This window comes from Hermetia illucens, chromosome 2 (genome assembly GCF_905115235.1).
Source record: "Hermetia illucens chromosome 2, iHerIll2.2.curated.20191125, whole genome shotgun sequence".
Lineage (NCBI taxonomy): Eukaryota > Metazoa > Arthropoda > Insecta > Diptera > Stratiomyidae > Hermetia > Hermetia illucens.
In genome coordinates, this window is record NC_051850.1 from 36,571,234 (window position 1) to 36,592,143 (window position 20,910).

General features: G+C 43.5%; 1 protein-coding gene across 1 annotated transcript in view; it reads right to left on the reverse strand.

The window, feature by feature from the left end:
* The window catches only part of LOC119649160 (reversion-inducing cysteine-rich protein with Kazal motifs), a 120,031-nt gene that overhangs the window by 32,897 nt on the left and 66,224 nt on the right, over positions 1–20,910 (reverse strand). Inside the window, exons 4-5 of the mRNA XM_038051168.1 lie at positions 867–944; positions 747–783 (exon numbers count right to left, since the gene is read on the reverse strand). Coding sequence (XP_037907096.1) covers positions 747–783; positions 867–944 — 115 coding nt within the window. The remainder of the gene's footprint in view (positions 1–746; positions 784–866; positions 945–20,910) is intronic.

Consider the following 20,910-nt stretch of genomic DNA (forward strand, 5'->3'; position numbering starts at 1 on the left):
TTTTGCCATTATATATGTTCATCTGCCTTTATGTTTGTCGACATAAAAATGCATTTGCTATTTTACCAAGAAATGTGAACTTCCTACTTGGGTTTTCTAATATTAACCTCTCATATACGAGTATACACTGCATAACTAATCGTGGCCAAGAGATTTCAACTTTATCAAGAATAGCCTCTGCTACAACGAAAACAGTTCAACTTTCACCTCCGCGTTAATAGAGATAGTTGATATTACAGCCTCTGACAAAGTTGCAATCAAGGCTGCCACGGTATTCACTGAAATATATTTTTTTTACCGAGTCAAAGTCAAACCAAAAAACAGTGAAGTGAATTAATTGGAGAAACAGTAATTCCTAAATGGCGCATTGAACAGTTATTACAAGTATAAATTGCTTGGTAGGCTAGACATTATAGAGTCCGAAGTAGTAGCAGTATCAGCTCACAATCCAATATTTACTTTTAGTCTCGCCACCAGAAGAAACGAATCCATGAAGCAGAACGTGTTGTGCCTGGTACATGACAAATGGCTCGCTTCAGCCTTCCAAGCCCTATTAGCATTTGGTTAATTTTTCCCTGAAACTCTTATGCAACCTTCCAGGCTGATAGATATCTACTATATTTCTTTCTGTTAGTTACTTTGATTTTAATTTCCTTCTAATCAATGCATTTGTTCCTCACGATGTGGACCAGGCAACGATTAAAAATGATAACTACCAATTTACAACATCAATAAAACGGACATACCTTCCAAGGTCTTATTCATGCACGTCCAAAAGTCCACCTGAAAATACATTAAAGATTTTTAGGGGAAAGGTCCTATAAAGTCGAGGTGATCATGTAATTTTAATTGCCCTCATAACTCACCTTTGCAAGTGGACACCGTCGCTTAATCTCGTTCAGTTTGGTATTCCTGTTGTGATGGTCCAGCTGCACCAGGTTCAACTGGAAGGGAAGGAGAAGATCGTTACAAACATGGGAGAAAAGATTAGACAAATTAGTCGGGGAAATTGAGCCGAATTGGGAACTTAAAAGGAAACATTTCGAAGTAGTTCCATGTTTGGATTTCGTAACTTGAAAAATGTTGCGCTAGGAATGTCTGAAGGTGGCGACTACGGATGGGGTTCAAATTGGTTGGTCAAACAAGTCGCGGTATGGGCTGCGAGCCGTTGCAGGCGACTGGGTCTCATTAAACACTCGAAGCCGGAAAAGAGAAAAGAAGACGGTTGAAAAGATACAAATGAGATTCGAATTGTCAGATGTTATAGAGAATCCTTGGGCAGTGAGAGAACATTGAAGCGAAGGATAAATAGTTGGAACTGGGAACCTTCACTTTGTGCTCATTGCCATTTACTTCAACTCCACATTCCTCTGCCCGGAAAACGCTACGCTGCATATTCATCTTGAATTCGAATTGTTTACAATAGAGTTATCGCGTTACGGCATTTTCCATAATAAATCAGTTGTTGCCCTGATCTGAGATTGCCCTGGACGGAGTCGCTCTCGTCGGCTGAAAACAATAAATCGCAAGCAGGAAGATTAGCGCTGGCATTAGCATTAGTGTTAGCGTCAACATTAGCATTTAGCCGGTCATGAATAAGCGAATGTGAGGCAAACAGTTCATCCGTCTTCAGAACGTTCCGCGACCAAAGTCTGTTCCGCAAGAACAGAACTTCATGGCCGGAGTCGAGTACGTACTTGAACTAATGCCGAAACGAACTCGATTCGAGTACGATGAATTGCATGTGCAAATTCTATTTAAGTACACTCGCCGGCCTCTTGGTTCAATTGCCTTTTTTGCGTTGATGCTCTTTTTCCCGAGCATAGGGGCTGAGGCATGCATGCGACGGAGATTTGATGGATCCGCTCAGGGAAAAGGATAAGGGCTAGGAGTAGGACCTGAAAAACCACTCGACTCGCTGCATATTTTGATTTGCGGCTACTTTTTCTCCAACTCTATTTAGCAGCTTGCCAAAGACTTTTGCATTCATTTCGTTATGCAAATTAAAATGTTGTGAGGAGAGATCGAGGAGCCTTTCCATGTCAGCATGAAGTTGTTATGATGTTGTGTTTTGCGGCTGATCGGCTCTTGCACCGCATTACAAAAACGACCATGTCGGGAAGTATCTGCAAGATGATTGGATGCGGTGGTCGGGCTCGTAAATAATGCATGCACCCTCGGCCTGCACTATGCTCTTGTAGGTTCTCCTTAAACGGACATAGTTCAATTAAAATTCTAATGAACATTTTTTTTGCACGGATACCTTGGCTAAACATTATCTACCAACTATGCGTTAGCGTAGTTTATGTGCATAGTTGAGATATTTATTGGGAATTGTGCGCGGAATTGTAGGTGCTACAATCGTCGTTAGCTCTATTTGCAATCTACCTATGTGCGTATGCCAGTTATCCGGGACTTGAATAGTAAATTGTAATTAGAAATGCCACTAAATGTAGGCGGAAGCTATTACTATTTATGATATGGACCCATAACCTTTCTGGTCACAAATTCAATTCCTTCAGCATTTTTATGCCAAATGTTTTATCTAACGTAATTACAATTACTTATGAGAAATGTTTTGTATTTATGTTAATATTCTTCAAGGAACAAAATGCTTTGCTGTTTTCGTGCAGTGACTACTGTTATATTGCGCAATTCCATGATTTCACTAGATTTTTACAGGTCAGCTACCTCTTAGTAGGGATAACGCAAAACCACCATCGTTGAGTTTGAGATTCCTAACAATGTCTTTGAACTTCATCATCATCATCATCAACGGCGCAACAACCGGTATCCGGTCTAGGCCTGCCTCAATAAGGAACTCCAGACATCCCGGTTTTGCGCCGAGGTCCACCAATTCGATATCCCTAAAAGCTGTCTGGCGTCCTGACCTACGCCATCGCTCCATCTTAGGCAGGGTCTGCCTCGTCTTCTTTTTCTACCATAGATATTGCCCTTATAGACTTTCCGGGTGGGATCATCCTCATCCATACGGATTAAGTGACCCGCCCACCGTAACCTATTGAGCCGGATTTTATCCACAACCGAACGGTCATGGTATCGCTCATAGATTTCGTCATTGTGTAGGCTATGGAATCGTCCATCCTCATGTAGAAGGCCAAAAATTCTTTGAAGGATTCTTCTCTCGAATGCGGCCAAGTGCTCGCAATTTTTTTTTGCTAAGAACCAAGCTTCCGGGGAATACATGAGGACTGGCAAGATCATAGTCTTGTGCAGTAAGAGCTTTGACCCTATGGTGAGACGATTCGAGCGGAACAGTCTTTGTAAGCTGAAATAGGCTCTGTTGGTTGACAACAACCGTGCGCGGATTTCATCATCGTAGTTGTTATCGGTTGTGATTTTCGACCCAAGATAGGAGAAATTGTCAACAGTCTCAAAGTTGTATTCTCCTATCATTATTCTTCTTCATGTTTGTGTTTGACCAGTGCGGTTTGATGTTGTTGGTTGATTCGTCTTCGGTGCTGACGTTGCCACCATATATTTTGTCTTGCCTTCATTGATGTGCAGCCCAAGATCTCGCCCCAATTGCCGCCTGCTCGATCTGGATGAAGGCAGTTTGTACGTCTCGGTGGTTCTTCCCATGATGTCGATATCGTCAGCATAGTACAGTAGTTGGGTGGCCTTGAAGAGGATTGTACCTCTTCCATTTACGTCAGCATCACGGATCACTTTCTCGGGAGCCAGGTTAAAGAGGACGCATGATAGCGCATCCCCTTGTCGTAGACCGTTGTTGATGTCGAATGGTCTTGAGAGTGATCCTGCTGCTTTTATCTGGCCTCGCACATTGGTCAGGGTCAGCCTAGTCAGTCTTATTAATTTCATCGGGATACCGAATTCTCTCATGGCCGTGTACAGTTTTACCCTGGCTATGCTATCATAGGCGGCTTTAAAGTCAATGAACAGATGGTGCAACTGTTGTCCATATTCCAACAGTTTTTCCATCGCTTGCCGCAGAGAGAAAATCTGTTGCTGATTTGCTTGGAGTGAAGCTTCTTTGGTATGGGCCAATGATGTTCTGGGTGTATGGGGCTATCCGGCCTAGCAAGATAGTGGAGAGTATCTTGACGAACCACTTGGTGTACTTGGTCGCCTCCATATTTAACCAATTCGGCTGTAATTCCATCGGCTCCTGGCGACTTATGATTTTTTAGCCGATGAATTGCACGAACTGTCTCTCCTAAACTTGGTGGTGGCAGTATTTGTCCGTCGTCTTTAGTTGGCGGGACATCCAACTCGCCGATGTGCTGGTTGTTCAGTAGCTCATCAAAGTACTAAACCCATCGCTCTAATATGCCCATTCTGTCGGAAATCAGATTTCCCTCTTTGTCTCGGCAGGATGAGCATCGAGGTGTATAAGGCTTCATCCTGCTGACTTGTTGGTAAAACTTCCGCGCCTGGTGCGGTTGCTCCCTGTACTTTTCTAGTTCACAGACTTGTTGGTTCTCCCAGACTTCCTTTTTCCGTCTGTAAAGTCGCTTCTCCGCTCGACGGAGTTCGTGATAAGTCTCTGCGCGTGTCCGCGTTCTTTGAGAATCCAACATTACTCGGTATGCGGCATTCTTCCGTCCCATTGCTAGCTTACATTCATCGTCAAACCAGCCGTTCCGACTCCTTTTGCGGCTGGGGCCAAGTGTGTTTGTGGCCGCATCCATGATAACGTTCTTCAGGTGATTGTGAAGATCATTTGTTGATGCTTCATCTCCAGGTCCTCTGTTGACTCCGGTTATTGCGGCATCCATTTCCCTCTTATAGGTGTTGCGGAGGGTGTTGTGGATGGCTTCAGTGTTCACTCTCACCTGATTGTCAGAGGGGATTCTAGGTGGTATTGTTATTCGAGCTCAGAGCACCATGCCAACGAGATAGTGATCCGAGTCTATATTGGCCCCCCTATATGTTCTGACGTTCATCAAGGAGAGGTGGCGGCGTTCGATCAACACGTGGTCAATTTGGTTGAAAGTGGTCCCGTCTGGAGAGGCCCACGTATGTTTGTGGACCGCTTTCCGCGCAAACCAGGTACTTCCAACAACCATTTCGTGTGACCCTGCTAATTGAATAATCCGCAGTCTGTTATCATTTGTTTTTTCGTGTAAACTATGGGAGCCAACGTATCGCCTGAATATGGGCTCCTTCCCTACTTGGCTGTTAAAATCCCCAAGTATGATTTTGATATCATATCTGGGACATGCTTCGAGGATTCGTTCTAGTGACTCGTAGAAGGTATCCTTCTCCGACTCTGCAGTCTCCTCTGTAGGGGCGTGAACGTTAATGAGGCTTATATTTCTGAACTTGCCTCGCAAGCGCAGAGTGCATAGCCGTTCGCTTATACTTTCAAAGCCGATAACAGCAGGTTTCATTTTTTGGCTGACTAAGAAACCTACTCCGAGCACATGGTTTACTGGATGACCGCTATAATATATGGTGTAGTGGCTCTTCTCCAGGAAAGCGGTCCCTGTCCATCGCATCTCTTGTAACGCTGTTATATCAGCCCTATATTGGGACAGGGTATCGGCTAGCTGCTTATCAGCTTCATCTCTGTACAGAGAGCGCACGTTCCATGAGAAAATGCGCAAATCGTTAATCCGTTGTCGTTGCCGGGTCCGTCGTTTTAAAGTCCATCCTGTCTGAGGCTCCTTTCGTGGCTCCGTAACATGGGTTTTCCGTGTACGGTTGTCAGCCCTACCCAACTCCCAACCTGGAGGACCAGTTGGTACAGTTTGTCCCGTTTTTAGGCGCGGGAGACTCACCTTCATCCTTCTCCGTCTGCAGTTTTCGTTACGAAACAGCTCCTAGCGGTCACCACGTGGAGGTGGAGATAGGGTTTGGTAGTAGAGCTGTTGGTGTTGGTTCAGCAGGCATTTCCCAGGTTTTATGGTCCATCGAGGGTACCAACCCACGTTTCGCCCTGGGACCTATACTACCCTTTGACCACTTGAACTTCCCCAGCTAATAATTTTTTAAGTGTTTCAATTTTGGGATTTTCACCTACCAAAACTACTTCTCGCTAAGCTATGACTGAGTTTTCCCCATCCAGCAGCTTTCTTGCATATTTAAGTTTCGTTTTTATTGGGAGAAGACCCTGTGGTCCACCCCAACACTTTGACTGGCTTCGCTGAAGAACTGGTTGTTCTTCAGTAGCTTATATCTTCAGGCACCCTTCATGTCAGCGGTTATGTTAAATTGCTTGGTCTTTGATAACTTTCCTAACTAACTGTACTTTTAGGTCCCTACACAGATCCTCATTACGAATGAACCAGGGAGCATCTACTACTAAGCACTTTATTTTGGAACGTTTGTATTACTTTCAGGTTTGATTTCTTGGCGCAACCCCAGAGCTGGATGTCGTACTTCCATATGGGCCTTATGAGCTGCTTATAAATCAGCAGCTTGTTGTCGATGGTCAGCTGGGAATTCCTCCCCAATCGCCAGTAAATTTGTCTCTATCTGGCATTTAGCTCGTCATGCTTCATTAGGATGCGTCTTTTCCAGCTGAACTTACCATCGAGTGTCATACCTAAATATTTGACCTCACTCGCCCGTAGCACATCTTGCCCGTTTATGATGACTTTAGTTGGAGTCTCTATTTTGTTTGTGAAGTTAATATATGTTGATTTGCTTTCGTTCAATGTTATTTTCCATTTCTTCGTCAACTCTACAACCTTGTCAATAGCTGCTTGTAAGTTTATTATTGCTTCTTCCGTAGTTTTACCCTAGTAAGGATAGCATTGTCGTCCGCAAATGTCGCTATTTTGGCTTCCTCACAACGAGGTATACCATTGGTATACAGGAAAAATAGTGTTGGGTCTAAGGCCCTGCGGTACACCAGCTGTGTTTTTTTTCAGTTAAGAGTAGGTTCCACTGCCCTGCGGTATACCAGCTGTATTTTTTTTACATATTAAGCTATCAAAAAATTCTTCTCGGAGATCCCCATGTAGTTTATACTATAGACGTTAACGTCTGAGCATACCTGCTTTTTTCTCATTGCATTTTCGGTCGGATTGGTGTGCATCAGTTGGATTTTGGAGTGCTTTTCGCGAAATTGGTGAGGCAGTATTAGATTTCGATCCCTGAGAGTAGCGTGACCGAAGTGGTTACTCGGTGTTGTTTGCCATTTGACATTCGTGACAAAAACCGCCCAGTAAATTTAGCCCAATGTAAGCCCGGCGAGGAAGATCTAAGTTTTGTTTAAGGATTTGAGATAGTCCTGGTGCCATCCATCTGGACCAACTGAATAAATTTGCCCAGAACAGAGGCATTCGCGGACCTGAAACAAAGGAAGACATTTTCTTTTCACTCAGGACTCCGGCGGATGCACATTACAGTAGAAGCGAAGCGGGACTGTTTCGACTGCGTGCGCTGAGGGGGAGGAGGAAAGATGGGGAACAGATATTTAATTCCTATAAAAAGGAGATTTTGTTTTACATCGACAGTCCGCCTAATTTTTGGCTGAGTCATTATGAAAAGAAGTCGAGCAGCGCACAGAATACCAGTGAAACTATGCAAGACATGATTCGGTGCTGTCATCATAGATATTAAGAATCACTTATCGACCTAACTTCCCATTCCGTTCTATAAAAATTTAAAAGTGTTATATAACTTACCCCCCCAAAAATGTGAGCAAACTCAGTTTAAAAAATTGGACAAATCCTCGTTGGCTTGTGTTCACCACGGGTAACTCCAGCAACGTTAATGGAAAAAGCTTCTTAATTACTTTAAGGTACATCTTTATGAGTTCCCCGCTATATTTATATTTACTCTAACCGTTCACTCCAAGCATGTTGTGCCCGTGTTTAGTCCTACAATATTCATGAACTCCTGCTTCGCTTTCAAATCTATCATCACCACAATGGTCATAAATGCTACTTTTCACTTCCCACGGATGCGACAAATGTCAAAATTGGAAATTGACTTATCCTAAATACAAGCTTCAGCACTTCAGCCGCGGTTTTACTTTCATTAAAATGGAAATTTGCAGTCAATAATACGTCGCTTTTTGCTGATAGTGTTCGGATAATTCGGAAAGGATGATGAGAAAAAAGCAACTACCTGTCCAATGTCGATCCTTTATGCAGCTTCCATAGAATAGAGTGATTAATGGGCTTCGAGTTTCTGAGTGATCAATATATGTACGTGAGGCCCCATGGGCTCTTGTTGTTATGGCCCAATAGTTCTTAGCAGCAGATTGCCATATGCCTACCGATTTCGTTGCCGAATTATTTGCGTCTCTGTATTCTCCAAATCTAAGGTAACACTGTGATAAAACTCACCGTTCTACCCGGTCCTTTAATTCGTGACTGGGTCTTGTGACTCATTTGCTCGTGTTGGCAGAGCCTCGTTAAATTTACCAGGGTCAATTTGTTTTCCTAACATGTCCCCTAGTTGATATTCGCCGGATTCCTTTGCATTGAAAGGAGCCGTTCTGCACTTCGAAGGCAATATGTGTACTTATCATCACAAGCGATATACCCTTTCGACGATTCACTGCTGACATTAAGAATTCTGCTACATAGGTTACATCGGCTAGTGGCTTGACAGTCAGAGCGTCAGAATGCTATCGCTATCCAAAACAATGAGCTTCAGTCCGATGGTTACCTCTAAGACTAGTGTCCAGGGACGAAAATACGACGCGGTAAAAGATTTCGTACGAGGCTATAGGCCGCAGACAAGGCTCTGGGACCAAGGAGACATCCTAGATAACCCCGACGATATCAAGAAAATATAGATGGAATACTTTAAGAAAATGCTCAACCCTGTGGAAGCGCCAGCGAGAAGTACAGTTTTGACGAACCCGGAAGTTATAAACAACATACTAGTGGAACCTCCTTCTATTGAAGAGGTGAAAGCAACACTCATCATCATCAACGGCGCAACAACCGGTATCCGGTCTAGGCCTGCCTTAATACGGAACTCCAGACATCCCGGTTTTGCGCCGAGGTTCATCAATTCGATATCCCTAAAAGCTGTCTGGCGTCCTGACCCACGCCATTGCTCCATCTTAGGCAGGGTCTGCCTCGTCTTCTTTTTCTACCATAGATATTGCCCTTATAGACTCTCCGGGTGGGATCATCCTCATCCATACGGATTAAGTGACCCGCCCACCGTAACCTATTAAGCCGAACTTTATCCACAACCGGACGGTCATGGTATCGCTCATAGATTTCGTCATTGTGTAGGCTACGGAATCGTCCATCCTCATGTAGGTGGCCAAAAATTCTTCGGAGGATTCTTCTCTCGAACGCGGCCAAGAGTTCGCAATTTTTCTTGCTAAGAACCCAAGTTTCCGAGGAATACACGAGGACTGGCAAGATCATAGTCTTGTACAGTAAGAGCTTTGACCCTATGGTGAGACGTTTCGAGTGGAACAGTCTTTGTAAGCTTAAATAGGCTCTGTTGGCTGACAACAACCATGTGCGGATTTCATCATCGTAGTTGTTATCGGTTGTGATTTTCGACCCTAGATAGGAGAAATTGTCAACGGTCTCAAAGTTGTATTCTCCTATCCTTATTCTTCTTCGTGTTTGTGTTTGACCAGTGCGGTTTGATGTTGTTGGTTGATTTGTCTTCGGTGCTGACGTTGCCACCATATATTTTGTCTTGCCTTCATTGATGTGCAGCCCAAGATCTCGCGCCGCCTGCTCGATCTGGATGAAGGCAGTTTGTACGTCTCGGGTGGTTCTTCCAATGATGTCGATATCGTCAGCATAGGCCAGTAGCTGGGTGGACTTGAAGAGGATCGTACCTCTTGCATTTACCTCGGCATCACGGATCACTTTCTCGAGGGCAAGGTTAAAGAGGACGCATGATAGCGCATCCCCTTGTCGTAGACCGTTGTTAATGTCGAATGGTTTTGAGAGTGATCCTGCTGCTTTTATCTGGCCTCGCACATTGGTCAGGGTCAGCCTAGTCCGTCTTATTAATTTCGTCGGGATACCGAATTCTCTCATGGCCGTGTACAGTTTTACCCTGGCTATGCTATCATAGGCGGCTTTAAAGTCGATGAATAGATGGTGCAACTGTTGTCCATATTCCAACAGTTTTTCCATCGCTTGCCGCAGAGAGAAAATCTGATCTGTTGCTGATTTGCCTGGAGTGAAGCCTCTGCGGTATGGGCCAATGATGTTCTGGGCGTATGGGGCTATCCGGCCTAGCAAGATAGTGGAGAATATCTTATAGATGGTACTCAGCAACGTGATACCTCTATAATTGCTGCACTGTGTGATATCTCCCTTTTTATGTATGAGACAGATAATGCCTCGTTGCCAATCGTCAGGCATTGACTCGCTGTCCCATACCTTGAGCACAAGTTGATGAACCACTTGGTGTAACTGGTCGCCTCCATATTCAACTAATTCGGCTGTAATTCCATCGGCTCCTGGCGACTTATGGTTTTCTAGCCGATGAATTGCACGGACTGTTTCTCCTAAACTTGGTGGTGGCAGTATTTGTCCGTCGTCTTCAGGTGGCGGGACCTCCAACTCGCCGATGTTCTGGTTGTTCAGTAGCTCATCAAAGTACTCAACCCATCGCTCTAATATGCCCATTCTGTCGGAAATCAGATTTCCCTTTTTGTCTCGGCAGGATGAGCATCGAGGTGTATAAGGTTTCATCCTGCTGACTTGTTGGTAAAACTTCCGCGCCTGGTGCGGTTACTCTCTGTACTTTTCTAGTTCACAGACTTGTTGGTTCTCCCAGGCTTCCTTTTTCCGTCTGTGAAGTCGCTTCTCCGCTCGACGGAGTTCGTGATAAGTCTCTGCGCGTGCCCGCGTTCTTTGAGAATCCAACATTACTCGGTATGCAGCATTCTTCCGTTCCGTTGCTAGGTTACATTCATCGTCAAACCAGCCGTTCCGACTCCTTTTGCGGCTGGGGCCAAGTATGTTTGTGGCCGTATCCATGATAACGTTCTTCACGTGATTGTGGAGATCATTAGTTGATTCTTCATCTCCAGGTCCTCTGTTGACTCCGGTTATTGCGGCATCCATTTCCCTCTTATAGGTGTCGCGGAGGGTTGTGTTGTGAATGGCTTCAGTGTTCACTCTCACCTGATTGTCAGAGGGGATTCTAGGTGGTGTTGTTATTCGAGCTCGGAGCACCATGCCAACGAGATAGTGATCCGAGTCTACATTAGCCCCCCTATATGTTCTGACATTCATCAAGGCTGAGAGGTGGCGGCGTTCGATCAACACGTGGTCAATTTCGTTGAAAGTGGTCCCGTCTGGAGAGGCCCACGTATGTTTGTCGACCGCTTTTCGCGCAAACCAGATACTTCCAACAACCATTTCGTGTGACCCTGCTAATTGTATAGTCCGCAGTCCGTTATCATGTGTATTTTCGTGTAAGCTATGGGAGCCAACGTATCGCCTGAATACGGGCTCCTTCCCTACTTGGCTGTAAAAATCCCCAAGTATGATTTTGATATCATATCTGGGACAGGCTTCGAGGGTTCGTTCTACTGCCTCCTAGAAGGTATCGTTCTCCGACTATGCAGTCTCCTCTGTAGGGGCGTGAACGTTGATGAGGCTTATATTTCTAAACTTGCCTCGCAAGCGCAGAGTGCATAGCCGTTCGCTTATGTTTTCAAAGCCGATAACAGCAGGTTTCATTTTTTGGCTGACTAAGAAACCTACTCCGAGCACATGGTTTACTGGATGACCGCTATAATATATGGTGTAGTGGCTCTTCTCCAGGAAGCCGGTCCCTGTCCATCGCATCTCTTGCAACGCTGTTATATCAGCCCTATATTGGGACAGGGTATCGGCTAGCTGCTCATCAGCTTCATCTCTGTACAGGGAGCGCACGTTCCATGAGAAAATGCGCAAATCGTTATTCCATGTTCGTTGCCGCGTCCATCGTTTTAAAATCCGTCCTGTCCGAGGCTCCTGTTGTGGCTTCGTAACAAGTTTTTTTTCCGTTTAGGGTTGTCAGCCCTACCCAACCCCCAACCTGGAGGACCAGTTGGTACAATTTGTCCCGTTTTTAGGCGCAGGAGACTTCATCCTTCATCCTTCTCCGTCTGCAGCTTTTCGTTAAGAAAGAGCTCCCAGCGGTCACCACGTGGAGGTGGAGATAGGGTTTGGTAGTAGAGCCGTTGGTGTTGGTTCAGCAGGCATTTCCCAGGTTTTATGCTCCATCGTGGGTACCAATCCACGTTTCGCCCTGGGACCTATACTACCCTTTGACCACCGAAAGCAACACTGCGCCACCAAAAACTGAAGTATATGGTGGAGATTATCCAGGCAATTTCTTCCCTCTCTGTAATAGTTCAGTTGGAATACCATCGATTCCTGGGGATCGATGGTGATCTGGGTGATTTTTTTTTCTACTGTACCATTTAGGGATATATCAGGCTCCATTTTCGCCGCCCAGCTTGGTGAACCACCGGGCACTTTGTGAGAACTACTTTTGGAACTCAATTCTCCTGGATCTCCATGGAGATTAACTGGCGGTGACTGTGAATGTAACCCTCACTAATTTGTCAAGCATCTCTTCTGACTAAAGCAGTGCTCACATATACCGGTTTTAGTCCGCAGGCTCCCCTGTAAGTGTACGAGGTCCCAAAATTCGCGAGTACCACGTCAAGCTCCACGAACGCTTCGAGGAAAACACCCCCTCTCGCATTAAAATCGCCTGCTGTGATTATCGGGCAACGTTCTCTTGTATCCAAAACTAAAGCGCTCAGCATTTGCTTATACCAATAAAGTGTAACGCTGGGTGAAGTTTATCAGGTGTATATTTGAATTCCTTTCACCTTCGTTCTAATAAAGCCATTCTCCGGGTTTTCGATAATTTCCTGGAAGGGTTTTTCGTCGCAAACCCATAGCGCTACTTGGTTCGTTTGGGCCTTGACATAAGTGCCACCACCATGATTTCGATATGGTTCACTGATTGTGCCCATATCGACATCTTTCTCGTGGATGCTGAGTGTAGATCCTGCGTCAGGCAGTAATTGAGGTTGATTTGTATCACACTCATCTACGATTTGCATTGAGGGCCTCCTATATTCCGGACACCTGCTGCTGCCTGCAATATTTGTTTTTTGTGGTAGGGTAGGCGAATGCATTTACGCACCCAGTGTTGGACTCCCGGTTCGATACGTCGTCGGACTACCAACTAAACACCTTCCCATCATCAAAGATCTAGCCTGGAACCATTTGTCACATTACTTCCGGTTAGTCCTCGAACTCTCCCGCCTGAGGAGCCTTCAATTGTTGTTAGTTCAGGGAACCCCTTATCGTTCAATCCCTCTGCCGGTCGAATTCAATCTCAATTCAATAAGAAGAGCCCGAACATAATGCGCAATAAGATTCCAGCTGCCAGCACTCTTCAGCATCTCTCTGACAATGTTGTCTGGAGAGAGCTCCCCTGCATCTGCATAAAGCTGCTGGCGGAGGCCGTCCCACCTCTCGCAAGAGAAAACGGTGTATTCAGCTTTCATCCGCCACTTCATTGCAGAACACACAATCAGGAGATCGCGCCTTCCCAATCCTATGCAGGTAAGACTGAAGACTTAAGACTAATTTGTCGATAGCGGCAGTGACCTGCCCCGAACTGATCGATTTAAATATCTCGGGACGAACATAAGGGGAGTTTTCAGTCAATTTCTAAAAGTTGGTAACATACTATTAGTAAATTTATTCGAGCAGATCTCGGAGTGGGACATCTTTCGATTCTTACATTTCACATAAGTGTCTTACACGAAACCTTAAAAAGGGCTGGGGAGAAGTAGATTTTTGATAAATACGACTGTATTTCATGCGAATGTCAATTATTCACTTTAATTATGACGTCAGCATCTTATTTGCATGACTTTAGAAGCAGTAAATTCGCGCAATATTGCTAAATTTGAACGACTATAACTTGGGTGTTAATGGCTAGATTTCCTTGAAATTTGGCATATGTAAGTAAGATATTGTACTCCACGCTGTAGCAATAGGATGAATTTAAGGGGGTTCTTCAATCAATTTCCAAAAGTTGGTATTATAATATACTATTAGTAGGTTTATTTGAGCAGATATCGAAATGTCATATATTTTGAGGACTAAATTCCATCTAAGCACACCATCCTGATTTTTTTTGGAAATTTGGGTTACAATACAAAAAATGAAGGGAGGTTAGAGCCATATGAAGGCAAATTAATTGATGAATGTGACTTTCGAAAAGGACGATCCACGATGGACCAAATTTTCACCGCCAAACAATTACTGGAAAAGTGCTATGAGTTCAATATCGCATCAGCTATTTGTTGACTAGCCTTGAAGGAATGATACCATCAAACGAGAAGTATTATATCATGAGCAGGTCCCGTCTACCAGAAAAACTGCTACGAATGACCGAATTGACGATGGCTAAGACTGAATCCCATGCAAAGGTGCCTGGCGAGCTAACGCAATGCTTCGAAACGAACTGCGGATTAAAGCATAGATATTGACTTGCCCCATGCTTCTTAACTTGGCCTTGAATATGCGGACTGGAACTAGAAACAGGAGTTAAGTACCACGGGAACATTACACAAATAGTGGGATTCGCTGACGATATACACATCATAGCATGGTCAATTCCAGATGCCTAGAAAGTATTCCTACAACTAAATGAACTAGCGAAAAAAAATTGGCCTAGGAATCAATGGAAAAAAAAACACAATTCATGACCCAATCATGAAGACAGGCGCCAATATGACAAAACATAACAATAGGCGACTTTAATTTTGAAAACGTGAACAACTTTGTGTACCTATGAGTAGACATAGCGAAGGACGAACAACAAAAAAACCATACTACTCAGTCCTACAGATAATGGAAAGAAAATGGGTGCACAGGAAAAATAAGCTCATTCAGGCTGACTACTATCGACCACCCAAGGTAGAGTCACCAAGTCAAGAGTAAGTGTCGAATTTTCATGGCTCCGGCGTACAATCACCAAAGTCTATCCATCGAAACACCCGCCGTCATACACTTCCTTACCTTCTTGTTGGTTTGGAGGCCGGCAGTTAGATCCTTTGGTAATTGGGTCTCACACACATTAGTGTTAAATTGCAAAATTAACAATTTGTTGCGTTTGAGACAGACAGAAATACAAGTACTGGTCAATATCGCGAAAAAATATAGTATCTTTCTGCATCTAAGTGTAATCTCGCGGTGTTTCTAGTGATTAAATTATTTGAAATAATTAAGACTTGCCTTTTCTGTTTGCTAGTAATATTTATTAAGGTTGCAAGCACCGATATTTCGGAAACCACTTATTCCCGTCATGAGTGTTAAGAAATCAGGGGATGAAGGGAACAAATATTATAGTTCCCGAAATATCGGGTTATGCAACCTTAATAAATGTTAAGGGAAAGTCGCACCGCGTCCTTGAAGAACTATTACTATCGAACAGAAAGGCAAGTCGCAATTATTTCAAATCTTTCTCCAGTTCCTATCCCTATCCATAAAAACTGCTTACTAAGTAAAATTTCAGGGGCTCTCCAGGAATATGATCACATTTCTCCAATGAAATACAAATGAGTTGGGGCGGAAAGGAGGATTTGGGGAACAGAAGACTTACAAAGAAAGTGAGGGTTATTGATTCGCAATCCCGGGCACTGAATGCTCTATAAAGGGTAGTTTGAAAAACATGTGAACGAATTTAATGTGATTAATAGACTAACATTCAATGCAGTTTGGAAATATTAGGTTTATGTGGTCGTTCACGATCTTCGAAAATCAACTTCTGAAAAGTAATAGAGTGAAAGCGTTTTTTTCACGTGTCTTAGATTTTTTCTCCGAATGGCAAACAACAGTCAAGTATCCAAACTTCTAGTACAAGACATAAGGGTGATCGAATATTTGGCTACCACTTTGTATCTTTTCTGCATAAATCGCGATCTATTGCATATCTGTCATATTTTCCGACAATAATATGATCAACTTGATCCCTTTCGAGTGTTCCATCTTATCCCAATCGAGCAAGACATCCGAACCTTATAACGACAACCTAAAACCAAAGATTTACAATACAATACAATTCCCAAGAAATGTAATGTTGCACCGCAGGACGCGATTTGCTTACAACTTTATTTCGATTATCACAAATTATTATCAACTTGTTTCCATTTTTCATTCCATTGAAGGTGGCGTAGGTGAAAACATGGAAATTTATTGAAACTTTTGAATATTTGCGGTTCATGTGCAGTTGCAACGAGCGATTGTATATTATTGGCATAAAAATAAATGAACCATTTGAAATATGAGCCCTGGTCAGTAATATGTTGCGGTTTTTACGGTTGGTGTGGTTGGAATAGGAATGAAGCCTTGGCTAGAGTAAGGCGGAACCACAATGGCGTTAGGTAGAATTATGGGGACATTATCGCAACATGGAGACTCTGGTAACGTGACTTTGAGGAAAAACTTAATAAACAGGTTCCTGCTGTAATAATACCGAGAAGAATGTGCTGAGAATTTACTGAATGCAATGTAAGGGGATAGAAAAATAATTTGAGAAATTTTCCTTCCAAGGCACTGAAGCACTGAAGGAGTTACCGCACCTCATGACAGTTGGCTATGAAATGCAAACGTCATTACGTGAAGAGATTGAAGCACCTTTCATTTGGTTTGTATAAACGGCGCAATTGAGTAAATTCAAGCAAATTTGATCCTCGTGATACGTAGCCTGGTATCAAAACTGGCAACAAACGGTGGTTAAGTCTTTGAATGGAAAGATTACCAAAACCTGTCCTTATCCTCCGTCAAATAAAGGGACCATGTTTACCAAGGTAACAAGTAAAACTAACCTTCATATGTACGTAATTGTGCAAGGAATTGCCCTATTACCCTAGGCAAAATACGGACTTTAGCTAGGAAGTCTACCTACCTTAACGCGATCGTCAAAATACAAGACGAAAAAAGTACGCGCAATTAAAGAATACTGCAAAAAATTTCTTCTCGGCCTTGGTCTCTTAGATCCACTAACAATTGAAAGGCGTAAACATTAAATTGCTGGTGACGATAGCATAAACCAGGAGCTTCATGCTTTCTGCTACAAAAAGTAACAAAGTAGATGAAACCAACCTATTTTAACCTGTTAAATTATAGAAAGCATAGACAAGCGAGAAATTATTGGAGGTGATTGGTGCTTAACAAAGATTTCTAAGGATCTTAAAGGATGTGAGAGATTGGATATGGATAGCCTCCGATATAAAGCATAAACAACTGTCAGAATTACAAGGGAAGTTAACCCTTATATGCCAAGAAATTTGTTTCTAACAAGGGGCTTGCAGATGTTGAATACTTCTTTATATAATTGGAAGAACACGACCGTCTGGCCCGACATCAAGTGGATACGGACTTAGGACCCCTCAATCCTTAAATAAAATATGTTCAACTCTAGCCAAGCTTTGGCCCAAAGTATGGGCGGATTTATTCTCAATATAATTCGCAGTCATGTCTGTTCTGCGAATTATATAAAGGAGTAGTTAACATCTGCGAGTCGCTTCGGTCACGCTGCTTCCAGGGCAGAGGTGAGACAGCGTCTGATCATGAAGTAGAGGCGGACTTATGACCCTTCAATCGTTAATTGAAATATTAACTTAGTAGCTTTGTATACAATATTAAAAGCAGGATAATCTGCATTGAGAGCGACCGGAAGGAGAAACACGTGGAGTATGAGCAAAGTAACACTCAGGCAGGCTAAGGAGGGCAAGAGCAACAATGAGCTTTGAAAAATCTCTGATGAGGTATGTGAAAAGAATAATTGAGAAGGGATGGTAAGCCGGGAACGTTACATCAGATGAGCTAAGGACATGAAATTCAGCGCAAACAATAAGAACGATAGACGGAAAAATAACACTGAGGACTTGCGATCATTTGTAGAATTCATTATACAGGGGAGACGCCCTAGATTAGAGCTGATATTTTGCATATTCGGTTTTTGGTATGACCATCGGAGACATCTTGGATTTCCACGTGTTCCTTCTAGTGGCTTTTGGGCTCGGCCCTTTTCTGGCGCGTCGCTCACTAGCTGGATGTCCTTATTATTTGTCACACTCATAAGCTCATGCCTCTAGTAATGATTCGTTCAATAAATGGGGGTCAGAGTCAGTCATTGAAATCATCTTTTTTTTCTGGAAAAGATTGAAGGCAGATGAACTTAACATGGCGTAACTTCTGAGGTAATAACTCCCCTATGGTTTGTAGTATTGGTAGTAGTATTTCCTTTTTGTCTTAAAAACAACTAAGCTTTAAAGCTGGATACCGCGCTTCAGAATGAGACTGATCTTTCGGCGACCTATTGCTTTCATCAGCAGTTTATCATTAGATTCTAAAATGTACAAACGCTTCTCGACGGCGGAATCGAAGCTCCCCAGAATGATCGCTTACTCCAACTTTGGCAAGAACTTGAGAGATACCGGCTGGACATTGGCAAGAACTCCTCTCCCTCTTGCGGCACTATGCTGATGTCCTGGGAACCCGTATCAAACAAAATACATACTGTGAGATTCCGGTGCAAGATGCAGAACTCCTCAATAACATAGTGTTAAGCACGAATGGAGATCTCCGATGCAGAGGAGAAGAAGGATTTGTATGCACACGTCTACGCAGTCTGTACCCAGTAATGGGAGATCTGAATGTCAAGATAGGCTCTGATAATCTCTAAAATCTGATAGAGAGCAATGTCTTAGGGACCGTAACGAAAATGATGGTAGGTTTGCGACATTCGCAGCTTTCACCGTCTTGTTGAACAGAGAGCCGTCATAAGATCAGTTGGGTTTCAATTGATCAGCAATCAGATTGTTTACACCGCAACTATCAATAGATTTAGGAGCCGTCTTCTGGATCACAAGAGAGTCATTAATATAGACTTCGAGGGAGCTAATCATTTAATGGTCGCTTGGCTTCGTTTGGGTCCCACATCCTCATTTCCTAGCAAGGGTGGAAAGATTCAACGCCCGGTTGTCGTTCGACATTAGGAAAACTATTTTTCTAAATGGAAGGCGGACATCTTGAACAGGTCGCTAAAGAATATTGACAACAAAAGTATTCTACTTTCCGGTGCAAACGAGGGTACTGACAGTCTCGCTCTTATTCCCGCTGCGTGTTGTGGAACATGATGCCGGTGCTGCATAAAATCCGGTGACGCAAGCAAATTTCTAATTGCGTTTGTCAGGGAAGTAGAATCTGTCACAAATAACTGCCATGCTTGCAGGTGGTCGCACATCTCTCGACAGTCCTAGGAGTAACGTTCACAGTAAACCCATCATTCATGACTACATCACCGCGGTTCCCAACAATAGAGCATCTGGTGAAGTTCCACCGTTTATGGAAGAAGTAGCCAGTGACCACAAATGATGTGGAGAGGGGCTATCCCCCATACAAAACAGAAATCATCTCAGCCGCTGGGACGGGACGGTTGGCCATGACATTCTCTTCATGGAGCTATAGTAACTTCGGCTACATAAGCAGAGCTGCTTTTTCTACTCATTCGTAAATCGAGGGAGTCTGAGACTTTTCTCAAATAGTGGAAGAAGCGGTTGATGGTTGAGATTCCGCTGAAGGGTACTCTTCTTAAGTGGGACAATTTAAGAAAACGACATACAATGTCAGATATAGAATCGAAATAAAACCCCTAAGGAGTCCGGCAAGTTTGTACTCTGTCGACGATACTTTTCTTTCTTTATATCGGTGAAGTTCTTCATGCTGCCTCGTCCGGGGAATGTGGAGCAGTTCAATGTGCTACGACATCTTTCTTCAAACACCTCGACTACGCTTAGTCATCAACTGTTGGCTCTCTCATCAGGTCGTGGACCTTCGCCAAATGGCCCTTGATTTGTTAAGAAAGGCATATCGAGGTGGACTGAAAATAAAAACTAACAAAACTAAGGCTCTCAATCTAACGGGTTATCGTACTCTTCCTATCTGCATTAATAACAAGAGCATCGCAGGCGTCAATAAATTTGTCTATCTAGGAAACTTCGTGTCTGTTGACGGCATGTCTGATATCAATAGACGCATTACCGGACGTATTTGCCTCAAAACGGAAGAGGCAAAACTACACCTGGCAACCACTTCGGGCACGCTGCTCCCAGGGCAGAGGTGAGGCCGCGTCTGATGAGTTACCTCTACCCTGAACGAAACCGCAAGTCATATATTATGTCCCCTTAACTGCTTTATTTATTAACTATGGTGTAGTGACCGCGTCTTCAACCGGCAGATATTTTAAGTTGTCCCTGTTTTCAAGGCCCTTTTCCTGGTATCTGGTTTTAGGTATTGTGCTTTAGCCTATTTTACATAAGCGCAGGACATTATCCTAGCGCAAGATGTTGTTCAGAATATTCTCACAGAATCTGCAGATAGTGCCCGCAAATATCTTTGGCTTCCCCAGGTGGTAATTAAGCCTGCAAAGACCAGCGAGTATTTCTACTAGATTCTTGGTGAGGTTTAGATGATCCTGCGAACACTTAAGCTCACTGGGCACTGTGGGTGGCTCCATTCCTGTTAAGTTCACCCAGCGTACCGATGAATTATACGTCGATAAAGTGAACAAAAATTTATTGTTTCGTTATCGCCCTAGGTGTCCTGTGGTTCATATCCTTATTTCCCCGTAAGCTAATAAGTTTCGCCATTAATAAGGCCTTCTAAGTATTCTTCAAAAAAACTCAAATCGGTCCAACTTCATTTAGTAAGATACATAAATTCAATGAGATAGTTCAATAATAAGTTTACATCCCGCGTTATAAAATTTACAATCCCCTGAATGAATGACAACCCCCAACAAACCATCAAAAAGTAAAGTTTCACCATGTGATGATTCGCTTCCATTGCCTATAATTATAGTGAGCATAATTATATGGCATGAAATGCCAGAGTGGGCAGTACTGATGACGTCGAATTAGCTCTTAAGCGTTTGGCTATTGCCGTC